Raw genomic sequence first — 12,190 nt, 5'->3', positions numbered from 1 at the left:
TATGCCAATCAAACCTTTTAAAAGCTATTCAAATTCATTTAAAAAGCTATGGCCAAGCCAGGTGTGGAGGCATACACCTGTAATTCCAATGACTTAGGAGGCTAAGGCAGGAGTATTGCAAGTTCAAAGGCAGCCTCTGCAGCTTAGTGAAACTCTTTATCAAAATTTAAAAATTTTAAAAAGGGCTAGGTATATATGTAGCTTAGTGGAAAGTGCCCCTGGGTTCAATCCCCCAGTATTATAAGAAAGAAAGGAAGGAAGGAAGGAAAGAAGAAAGAGATGGGTAGGAAAACACATTGACACAATGTATTATGGTGGGCTTAAAGACAGTAGAGAATGTGATACATACTTGAGGAAGTCTGTCTCTCTTTGAATCCTCATGATCTCTGTTCTTGTCAAACTTTTCTGGCCAGTTATGTGTGCAAAACCAGGAGACTAAAATTAAGAATATAGATACATAGAGGTATATAGTCAATATAACCTGATAAAGGCTATGGAATAGAAAAATTAATGGAAAATTTTATTTTAACATTTGTTGCATAATGAATGCTGAAGCATTCATCTTTTTAAACCATGATGTGAAAGGTCCTAAGTAATTATTACTCCAGTATCTAACATTTAAAAATTATTCAAAATGCTATTCATAATTAGATATGTATATTTCATTAAAAATGAAAGTTTACAATAAAAGATACCTGAATTTACTATAAACAGACCTGATTTTAGAACTGAAAAACTGTATTCATTTTTTTTCCTGCATCTTTTATTGGTGCATAATAGTTGTATATAATGATGGGATTTGTTATTATTTATTAGTATATGCACAGGATATAACAATATAATTGGGCCAATATCACTCCCCAGCACTCCCCACCCCTCCTCACCTTCCACCTCCTGGTCCCTGTCCTCTACTTATCTCCCTTTGGTTTTCATTAAATCTGCCTCCCCTTTCTTTTCATTTTTCCTCTCTAACTTCTGCATATGAAAGAAAACATATGTCCCTTGACCTTCTGAGTTTGATTTATTTTGTTTAACATTATGGTATTTATTTCCATCCATTTTCCTGCAAATGACATAATTTCATTTTTCTTTATAGCTGAATAAAACTCCATTGTGTATATATACCACATTTTCTTTATCCATTCATTCGTTGATGGATATCTAGCTGGTCCCATAGTTTAGCTACTGTGGCTTGTGCTGCTATAAACATGGATATGCTGCATATATTGCTGCAGTATGATGACCTTAATCCTTTAGGACAAATACCAAGGTGTGGTATAGCTGGGTCTTGTATTCATTTTTCTCAAGGACTGTATTTCTAGGAAACTCAGAAGGACTCATCTATATAGAATAGGTGCAGCAACTGTCTGGTGTTATCCAGAAATATTTAACTCATTTGATTAAGTTTTTATTTTGAGCATCCACTTTGTGCCAGGCACTCCAGTATCTAACACAGATACATGGTCCCTGCCCTCAAGGAGCCAAATGTGTACATATACAAAATAGGGTCACCACAGAAACATTTGGGTTGAGCCCCAGGAACTTAGATGAGGGAATAATCACATTCACTTGCTCCAGGCCTGAAGGGCTTCTCAGAGATGGTAAATGGGTAATGAGAGAGTAAAGAAAAGTTTGTCAAGTGAACAGAAAGACAAAGGGAATTTCCAGGAGAGGAAACGCACTGGCAAAAGCACCATGGTAGGGCAGGGCATGCCCTTATCTGTGGCTGGAGAAGGCACAAAAAAGGAAAAAGCTAACCCACAGTGAGGGTTTGACAATAGTAAAATGTGCCTACCATGTCACAGCCCTTATCTCCTTGACATTCACCATACCCTCTGATACAGGTTACATTACCCCCATTTTATTTTAACATCTTATTTTGAGATCGTTTCAAACTTACAAAAAAATCACATGGATAGTACTCTAGTCCAGCCAGACTGACCAATTGTTTACATTAGTATTTTTCTCCATTTTCCTTCTTTCTCTACCTTTGAATTATGTGAGAATAGGCTGCAGTCGTGATGTTCCTTTGCCCCTAAATAACTGAGTGCACACTTTGTCTCTATATTCCTAGTTCTTTAAGTACAAGGCTGTCCTCTTACACAACACGGTATCAAAGTCAGAAAGTTACCATTAAATGGTACACTACTACTATCTCATCCACAGATCTTGATTTAGACTTCATCGGTTGTGCAGATGATGTCTTTTACAATTGTATATTTTTTCCTAGTACCACATTTAGGCATCATGTCCCTATTGTCTCCTCTGACCTAGATAGTTCTCTCTTTATTTTTCATGATCTTGACATTTTAAAAGAGTAACAGACCAGTTAATTCAAAGGATATCCTTTACTTTTTTTTTTTTTTAAGAGAGAGAGTGGGGGGGAGGGAGAAAGAGAGAATTTTTTTTTAATATTTATTTTTTAGTTCTCGGCGGACACATGCCAGGCAAGCGCCCTACCGCTTGAGCCACATCCCCAGCCCAAGGATATCCTTTGAATTGGTTTTATCATGTTTCTTTATGATTGGATTCAGTCATGCATTTTGACACGAGTTTTAGAGAAAGGATACTGTGTGCATCTGAGTATATCATACCAAGAGAAATATATAATTTCCATTTATGAGATGAGGCAAGAAAGATTGGGTCACTTGCTTGAGTTCATGTTGACAATATATGTAGTGAACTCTAGGCCTACCTGTCCCCTGTAAATTTTTGGTCCACGACAATGCCAGGCTTAGGACTTCAGATTTCATTCTGCAGGCCACAGGGATAGTGGGGAGAGATGACAGCCACAGGACTTTTTTTTCTTTTTATGTTTTCAAGTTACATCTAACAGGCCTATACCAGAAGCCACAAAATGGTGGTTCAATTGGCCAAATATGGTGTGCTACTGAGTTTCCTTTGGCCCGTGGACCATTTATATTGGCTCCCACAGTGTTTCAAAATTTAATAATTGTCAAAATTCTAAATAAGGTTATTAAACATAATGAGTTTACACAGGGGGAAAATTACAGTCAAGGCAAGAAAGCCTGGCCAAGAATGAACACTGATTACTTGCATGGCAGGCTAAAATTTTCTGCTTTCTTCAGTAGGTAAGGAAGAGCCACCTTTGTCCAAGATACTATCATCTCTTGCCTGGAGCAAACACCTTGGAAATGATGTTCCCCTTGTTGTCTTCTATAGTCTAATCTCTGGCACAAGAGGAACTTTAAAATATGAATGGAATTATGTCTTATGCTCCATATATATTCCCCTTACAATTAGGAAAAAATCCCAATTCTTTACAATGGGACTAGCATTTGTGATTTTCAATCATGTTTGCACATTAGAATCACTTGACAATGCATTTTTAAAAACAAACCATGCCAAACAACAAACCAACCCAAATTTTCAAGATTAGGTCCCAGGATTGGTCTGAAATACCTTAAGTAAATCTGATGTGCAGCCATATCTGAGAACCACAGATCTAGGCACTCTGCTCCCAGCTCACCTCCCCCGTCATCTCCTACCTTGCTCATCAAGCTTCATCCACACCAGCTTCCTTGAGATCCCTCACTTTGCTGTCCTCATTTTGACTGTTATTGAATGTTTTCCCCCAAGATCTTTACGTTGCCGGCTTCTGAAAGTTCATCTCCAAAGTCCAATTCAAATGTCACCTCTTCAAGGAAGTCCCTCTCCCAATTTAAACAACACTTGTTCTTCCTTCACAGACATTCTCAATCTCAGGGCCTCTCTAACTTGAGGGTGCATCAAAAGGAGGGTTAAATAAAATGCAGATCACTGTGGTCAGACCCAGAGTCTCTGATTCAGCAGGGCCTGAGAATATGCATTTCAAATAAGCTCCCATGTGATATTGATGCTGCTGGTCTGGTGACCCCACTTAAGTTGAGAATCATTGATCTACCTCATTATCCTGCTTGTCTTGTTTGTGACTCTTACTACTGTTTAACATTTTTTGTGTGATTAATTACTTGATTATTATCTGTTTGCCCACAAGCCCAATACAATGACAGCCCTATGAATGAATATATAGAGACTTTTCTTGTGCAACACAGTATTGCCAACACTGGCACATGGTCAAAAGGCTGGGAAAAGCTGCCTTAAAATAGTTCATGGAAGGCATTAAAAACATGGGAGGTAGCTTCACACCCTACAGATTTTCCTTAAAAGTTACCTGGGACTGTTGAGTGGGTGGTCTAGAACTTGATCCTTCATGGTAAGCTGGGATTTCTAATGGGCTTTCTGAGAAGCGAAGATCTTTCAGAGTTTTAGGGTCAGTTCTTTCATCTATCTCAAGGTCTGCAATTATATTAAAAACATTGTTCTGTGAGCATCTGTAATTATGTTAAATAATGCAAATGTCTGTGTGGTTAGAAAGCTTTTAAATAAGGGACCAATGTCATCACATTCTCTCCCTAGAAGTAACAATTATATAAAGAGTTACCCTCGCCAACTTAGTGAATAAGAACTGAGAAAGGAAAAATAAGCCCAGACTGAGAAAATTATCTTCCTTGTTACATTCTATAACATCCCACATCATCCTAGGAAAACAGACAGATCAATCTAATTGCAAGGCTAGGTGTTCTCCCAAGGACATATGTTGCAGCTGAGAAATGTCATAACAGCTTCCTCTTGAAGTAATCTATTGCTCATTTGTTGAGGAAAAATTGTTCTCAAAAATCATAGATTATCAGAAATTCTTCTGTTTCAAATTGTATCAGTAAGAACAAATATCGAAATATTGACTCTTGCCAGGAGAATTTAAGTCACAGAGAGAAGAAGTCTCAGTTTCTAATCCTTGTGCTGAGCTGCATAGTAGGGTCTCTGAACATAATGTTCCATGTGTATCTATAGTTTACAAAGTGACAGAATTTCAGTGCACACGTGATGCTTCAGTTCCCACATAGTTAGCTCTGCTTTGAGCCTATTAAAACTCTGCTTTCATTTATTTTGTAAACTATTTATATATTAATTTTTGAGGCACTGGGAATACAATCCAGGACCTTGAATATGCTAGGCAAGTGCTCTACCACTGAGCCATATCCCCAGACCTCTTCTTTCATTTCAATTTCAACCAAACGTCTCTGTTTCCCCAAACCCTTCAACTTTTATCTTTTCCCTTGTTTGATGAGACACACCATGATTCCATGGTGTGTGGTCCCCTCAATGCAATGAATCAATAAATATAACACTGTTGGGCTGCTTGGTTATCCTTCATGGCTTTAGGCTAGTTATCTAGGACAGCACTAGAATTCAAATTACAGCCTACTTTCCTATTCTAGTGTTTCTTATTCCAACACTTCTGCAAGTAAGAGAACATGCAGTGAACATGCAGTGAACATTTGGTGGGTCTAGAATAAATAGTGAACCTTATCTTCATGCTATCACATCATACCTGGAAACTTTCTAAGGTTAACATTCCAACTAGGTTTATTTTCAGTGTTCTTATATTTCTTCTTTAATTTTGGTCCAACAAATCCATTTTTTAATTCCTAGGAATGAAGAGATTACATATCACTTGATATCTATTAAGAATATGAAAATTAAAAGCTACATGATAGAGACAGTGTCATGGCATACATTTCTTCCTTGAAATGGTTTACAGTAGTTTTTACAAAGTAATCTCTGTTTCACCTTACTGTGGGGAAACACAGAGCTTTGAATCTGGGCTTTTGGCTAGTAGCATGTCTAGGTCTCAAGTCAAGTGGCCAAACCAGGATGCAGGGAGCAGCACATGAAGGTAGGATGTTACATTCATGGGAGAGTAAAAACAAGGGGACCAGCAGATCCTCAGGGCAGAGGTAGGGTGGGATCAGACCAAGATAGGACTTATGTGCACAGCCTGTCTACAGGGCCTTAAATACTCTTATTTCTGACTTTCTCTCCATAGATTTTTTTTTTCTTTATACCTGATACAAACCCGAGCACCTGCTGATACATGTGGGCTCAGTCTCTGCTGGCTGCCTTTGCCCTGAATACACTAAGAGCCCCACCCCATGCCTGCACCCACCCTTTGGTGCTACAGCCTCTTTGCTGGCTTCAGGTTCACTTAAGGGATACCACCAAAAACTTTCTGTGTTAACTCTGACTGAGACTTCTTGATTAGTTGCCTTACCATGGACTAGTCTGTCCTCTGGCCGTGTTACTTGGATCTATTATTATCTATGCCAACAATGTAGGGACTGAAATTTCAAATATCTTCACAAAGCTTGAATTTTCTCCAAAGAGATGAGTCTTTGGGAATGAAAATTTCAACAGAACAGAAGTCTATGCCCACTGGGAGCTTCTCCTGGCCTGATGAACCTATTTACCACATATATACTCATCACCCTCTCCTGCCTTCTCTTGAGCAAGGTTTTGAGTATGGCAGCCACACTCTATGCCACCTTGGAGCTTACAGCACATGGCAAAGACTGACAAAGAACCAAATAATCACATGATCAAAGTGTTTTTAAAAGGAGAAGACTTGGTGCAGTGATAAAGCACCATGTATAAGTTTAATTTAACTGGAGTTTACACAGGGGGAAAATTACAGTCAAGGCAAGAAAGCCTGGCCAAGAATGAACACTGATTACTTGCATGGCAGGCTAAAATTTTCTGCTTTCTTCAGTAGGTAAGGAGAGCCACTGAAGACACTGGAGTGTGGGCAGTGTTGCTGGGTAGAAATTCTAATCTCTAAAGTGGAGGAGAAATTGACCAAAGGTTGAGGAATCAGTGAAGATACTTCGCAATGGCTGATACTGACTTTACTTAAATTAGGACCTGACTATAAGCAGAGGTGATGTAATGAAAGGGAAGATGTGCCCACCGAGAAGGACAGATGAAGAATATAGTAATAACCTGAATGTATTATATCAGTACTTGCCTTTGAAGAAACTTTGAGAATATTTTCAACATTGTCTTCAGAAGAAACTGTATTTGGTGGTTCATAATCTACCTGAAATACCTTAGTTACAATTCCACTCTGTCTGCAGTCTCTGAAAATAAAAAAAGAAAGAGTGTGTTATGCAAAGATTCAAAGAAAAGGTAGCTAGCAATTAAAATGACTCCCTTTAAAGTTCCTTAGCCTCGGTCTGAAATGTATTTCATTTGAAATTGAAGAAATCAAAACTTAATTTTCAAGTCTGTCCTAATCTCATTCTGTTTGGGCGTCTTTAACTGTGTAACAAATCACCTGCTGTAGTCAGAATCTTAAATATCCCCAAAAAGCACACATGTTGAAGGCTTGGTCCCAGTTGATGGTACTTGTGGAGGACAGTAGAACCTTCAGGTGTTGAGGACTACTGGAAGGAAATTAGGTCATTTGAGGCATGCTCTTGAAGGTGATATGGGACCCTGGCCCCTCCTCTCTATTCCCTGGCCACCGGAAGGTAAGCAGCTTTTCTCCATCCCTCACTTCCTGCTGGGATGTTCTGCCTCCTATAGGCCCAAAGCAGTGGGGCCAAGTGACCATGGTCTGAAACCTTAAAACTATGAGTCAAAATAAATCTTTCTTTAAGCTGATTTTTCTCAAATTTTTGTCATAATGATGGAAAGCTAACACAGTACCCCACAAATGTAGTGCCTTAAAACACAAATCTGTGGATTAACTGGTCTCTGCTGGGCAGATCTCATTTGCTCTCTTTCATGTGATTGACATCAGGTGTCAGAAGAAGTAGAGTCAACTGAAGGCTCATTTGGGCTGCATTTCCAAAATGTGTTCTTCCCTCAAATAACTTCTTTCTCTTTTCCCCTTCTCCCTCTCCCTCTCTCTTCTATCCTGGTTCTTCCTCCATATGGATAGCTTGAACTTCCTTACAGTATGGGAGTCTCAGGTGGTCAGACTGCCTTCATCGTGCCTGGCTTCCCTTCGTGTTTATATTTCCAGAAACCAGTTCTTGGTGTATTTATGTGATGTGTACTGAAAACTTATAACAGGAGCAGTTTCCTGTGTTACTCTCTCTATATAACTATGTCTCCCTGGTGACTCACAGCCTGTCATTTTGTTTGATCTGCCCAGACATTTAATACTTTCACATTTCAACTATCTTCTTCCTTCAGTGTCTGTCCTTTGTCTGCTTCACTTTGATTTTCATATTGGTCTGTGATATATTTTATGTCAGTTTCATTAGCATTTTTTTCTACAATTTCTCAGACTCTTTACACATTCATTTTTTCTATTTTTTAAAAAATGTTAACCTTTAAGTAAATAAGCATCCCCAAAGGCTTGAAATTGAGAAATGCTTAACATTAAATAATACAGAAGTTATAAGCTATATTTTGGAAGATGGAGAAAAAATTCTCAAAAATATACAATTCAGGGCTGGGGTTGTGGCTCAGCAGTGGAACGCTTGCCTAGCACATATGGGGCCCTGGGTTCGATCCTCAGCACCACATAAAATATAAAGGTATTGTGTCCAACTGCAGCTAAAGAATAAATATTTTATATATATATATATATATATATATATATAAAATTCATCTAAACAACCACTATCTGCCTGAGAGGCTATAGTAAAGAAATAATATGCCTGGCTTTCTATAATCAAGGATACTTGCAAGTTCACTGGCTAGAGTGAATCACAGGTAGCTAAACACTGGGAAAATACTTAAAAATATCAAAACCAAATTTATAGATGCATAAATGTGTGAATGCACATATAAATGATCATTTATATTAACTACATGCTTAACTCATTTATCTCAGGATCCAAGTCATCTGCAAGGTCACCTTTGGCTCTAGGTATGGCATTTAAAATCTAATTGTCCTCCTTATTATTAAGGTCTGTAAACAAGTCAGATTGGCACCTGTTATTTTGCCAGAGAAATATTAAAGTCTGTAAACAAGTCTGAATGGCGCCTGGCCAAAGGCCAGAGGGAGTAATTTGTAAAGTAACAAAAGCAAGCCATTAAGTGTGAAGATTCCTTATTGGTTGACTGCTGTATCTATTTTATGCTAATTAGATAAGCTATGTAAAATGTATAAATATCGCTCAGATCCTACAATAAACGGCTCCTATTCCTGCTGCATCAACGTACACAAGTTATTCGTCACCCCCCGGTTATTTTGCCCAGCCAGCCGGGCTGCGGCACTTATTAGCACACTTCCCTGATATCACAAACATCTTCAATCAGGGATCATTCAGATTCTGAACAATCACAGAGCTCCCTTAATGTGCACTTCCAACCCTGTAGAGTGGAAGCCTGATACCTTGCACTTATTCTACTGGTGTAAGGCCCAGGTTGTCTCCCCTACCACAGCTGGCCCTTTCCTTGGGGACCCAGATAATGTATTCACCCATGGACTCTATCCCAGCTAAAAACAGCCCAAAGTCCAGCTTAAGTTGCCTGCTAAGTAGAAGGACTTCATCCTGATTATGATCCTGAAAAAGGACTAGGTCTGGGGTTGGAATTGTAAATCCTATTCAGAGCCCAAATCCCATGTGAAAAATATATAAACTTTTGTTAAGGGCTAGATTCTGGAGACCTTAACTATGTATCTTTGGAAGTATCAACATGAAGTACATCCAAACAGAAAATTATTTTTGTGTAGCTCTAGTCTCACAATAAAATACCAAGTTACTTGAATGGCTGCAAAGGAGTTATGAAGCTGCATCTATGGATATTCCACAACTTGATCTAGGTCATATTTTCTTGACCCACTGAAAACTACTGAAATTTGGGGTTAGATAATTCTTCTTCAAGGGTTTTGTCCTGTGCCTTGTACAATGATTAGCAGTATCCCTGGCCTCTGCCACTACAAGCACATTATCACCCTATATATGATAACCAAAATGTTTCCAGACATTATCAAATGTCCTGTGGGGGGAAAATTATGCCCAGTTGAAAACCTCTAGTGTAGGAACTTAAAAGGGTTGAGTAAAAACCATTTGTTTACTCAGGCATAAACATTTCAAACACGAGGTATGTCTTTTGAGTTGGTTCACACAATAGCAAATAGCAATCTTTTAGCTCTTTGCTAAGAATCAAAATAACAAACAACAGCAACTGCTATTGCAAGTGTGAACCCAAGTATTGTATTAAGTGTGTTAATTCTAATCCTCACAACAGCTGTCAAATTCTATTGGTTTCATTTAACAAACAAGAAAAATGAGTCAGAAGTCCACACAATTTAATCAACGGCACACAGAGTAAGTGATGGAACTAGGATTAAAATCCAAATCTGAGGGTCTCTAAGCTTTGTCTTCTTTACACATTGTTAAACAACATCTCTCAAAGTAGTTTTCTTCTTGCCTTTGTGGCTGCCTATGTAGATAACATCTGGATCTACTCCTTCACATAAACAGAACTTACTGTACTATCTCTTGGAATGTGTCTCTACACAATGAGCTTGAATTATGACCTCCAGGTAGAGAATTAACATTTTAGGGCATATTGTGTGTGCCAAGGGGCTACAAATGGGGGCCTATGAGATGAGCTGTAATACACCGAAAATCTGTTTTCTCAACCATTGTTGCAAAACTGGGGAGTCCCTCATAGTTCTACTGAAGAAAACAATTATCCTCAGAGGACTCTGAGTCCAATTCCATATCTTCAGTTCAAGGTAGTTTTTAATCTCTACTGGGCTTAATTGATTGTGACCCCTATATGAGGTCAGTGAGGGAGAAGGCAAAACCCTGCAAGTTCATTGCCAACACACTACTAAATGATATCATACCAAGATGGGACACTGCTGACCACAAAGGAGACTTTTAAAGAAGCAAGACAAATGTCAGAGAATGTACAGACTGGATCATCAATATAGGTCATCAACATTTGGCAACACACTTCCCCTTCCTGAGATGTTCCCAAGTTCTGGGTCCCTCCTGTCCAAATGTGTTCTTTTCTCTCACCATTCTTGGATGTAAAATTCATACACACACATATATCCACCTGCAATGATGCCCTATTCCTTTCTTTTCATCCTAGAATTTCATACTTCAATAAAAATATATTTACAAAACATTTTGTTGATCAAATATCTATAAACAAAAACGTATTTTCCATTGCTTTATGTCCATTGTGGTCAATATTGGCTGCATATTGGAATCACCTGTATATTTGAATAATCAGTATTTTAAAATACTGATGCCTGGGTCCTACCCCCAAGAGACTATTATTTAACTGGTTTGGGTGTAACCTGAGCATCGGGATTCTGCAAAGCTCCTTGGGTAATTCTAATGTGCACCTGTGGTAGATTGGTAAAATAATGGGTCCTCCTAAAGCTCAGGAAATTATGCCAAGAGTTAACAAATAGAATGGCACCAAATTAAAAAGCTTTCTGCACAGCAAAGGAAACAATTATATAATGTGAAGAGAGAAACTACAGAATGGAAGAAAATCTTTGCTAGCTACTTTTCTGACAGAAGATTAATATCTAGAATATATAAATAACTCAAAAAACTTTACATCCAAACATCAAGTAACCCAGTTAATAAAGGGGCAAATGAATTAAACAGACACATCTCAAAAGAAGAAATACAAATGGCAAAAATATATTTAAAATGTTCAACATCATTAGCAATTAGGAAAATGCAAATCAAAATAACACTGACATTTCATCTCACACAAGTCAGAATGGCAGTCATCAGAATATAAATAATAATAAATGCTGGAGAGAATGTAGAGGAAAAAGAACACTTTCACATTGTTGGTAAGACTGTAAATTAATACAACCACTTTGGAAATAAGTATGGAGATTCCTCAAAAGATTAGGCATAGAACCATCATATGACCCAGCCATACCTCTCCTTGGTATTTATCCTAAAAAATTAAAGTCATCAAACTACAGCAGCACAATTCACAATAGCCAAACTATGGAACCAGCCTAGGTGTCCATCCATCAACAGATAAATGAATAAAGAAAATGTGGTATATACACACAATGGAGTTTTATTCACATAAAGAAAAATAAAATTATGTCATTTGCAGGAAATGGATGGAAATAGAGATCATTATTTTAAGCAAAATAAATCCAACTCAGAAGATCAAGGGTCACATGTTTTCTTTCCTATGTGGAAGCTAGAGAGGGAAAAGGAAAAAAAAAGTGTGGAGGACTCATGAAAATCAAAGGGACATTAGTAGACGAAAGGGATCAGAAGATGGGAGGTGGGAAGGAAGAAGGGAAGTGCTGGGGCATGATACTGGTCAAATTATATTGTTATATATATGCATGTATGAATATGTATCAACAAATCCCATCATTGTGTAC

General features: G+C 38.0%; 1 protein-coding gene across 1 annotated transcript in view; it reads right to left on the bottom strand.

The window, feature by feature from the left end:
* Dzank1 (double zinc ribbon and ankyrin repeat domains 1) overlaps positions 1 to 12,190 on the bottom strand; it is a 77,411-nt gene that overhangs the window by 56,715 nt on the left and 8,506 nt on the right. The window contains exons 4-8 of the mRNA XM_076848925.2: positions 6,866 to 6,977; positions 5,929 to 5,931; positions 5,396 to 5,492; positions 4,175 to 4,299; positions 350 to 435 (exon numbers count right to left, since the gene is read on the bottom strand). Coding sequence (XP_076705040.2) covers positions 350 to 435; positions 4,175 to 4,299; positions 5,396 to 5,492; positions 5,929 to 5,931; positions 6,866 to 6,977 — 423 coding nt within the window. The remainder of the gene's footprint in view (positions 1 to 349; positions 436 to 4,174; positions 4,300 to 5,395; positions 5,493 to 5,928; positions 5,932 to 6,865; positions 6,978 to 12,190) is intronic.

Source organism: Callospermophilus lateralis, chromosome 3 (assembly GCF_048772815.1).
Source record: "Callospermophilus lateralis isolate mCalLat2 chromosome 3, mCalLat2.hap1, whole genome shotgun sequence".
NCBI classification, from domain to species: domain Eukaryota; kingdom Metazoa; phylum Chordata; class Mammalia; order Rodentia; family Sciuridae; genus Callospermophilus; species Callospermophilus lateralis.
Note: the sequence above shows the minus strand (reverse complement) of the source record. Positions and strands in the feature narration are given on the sequence as shown.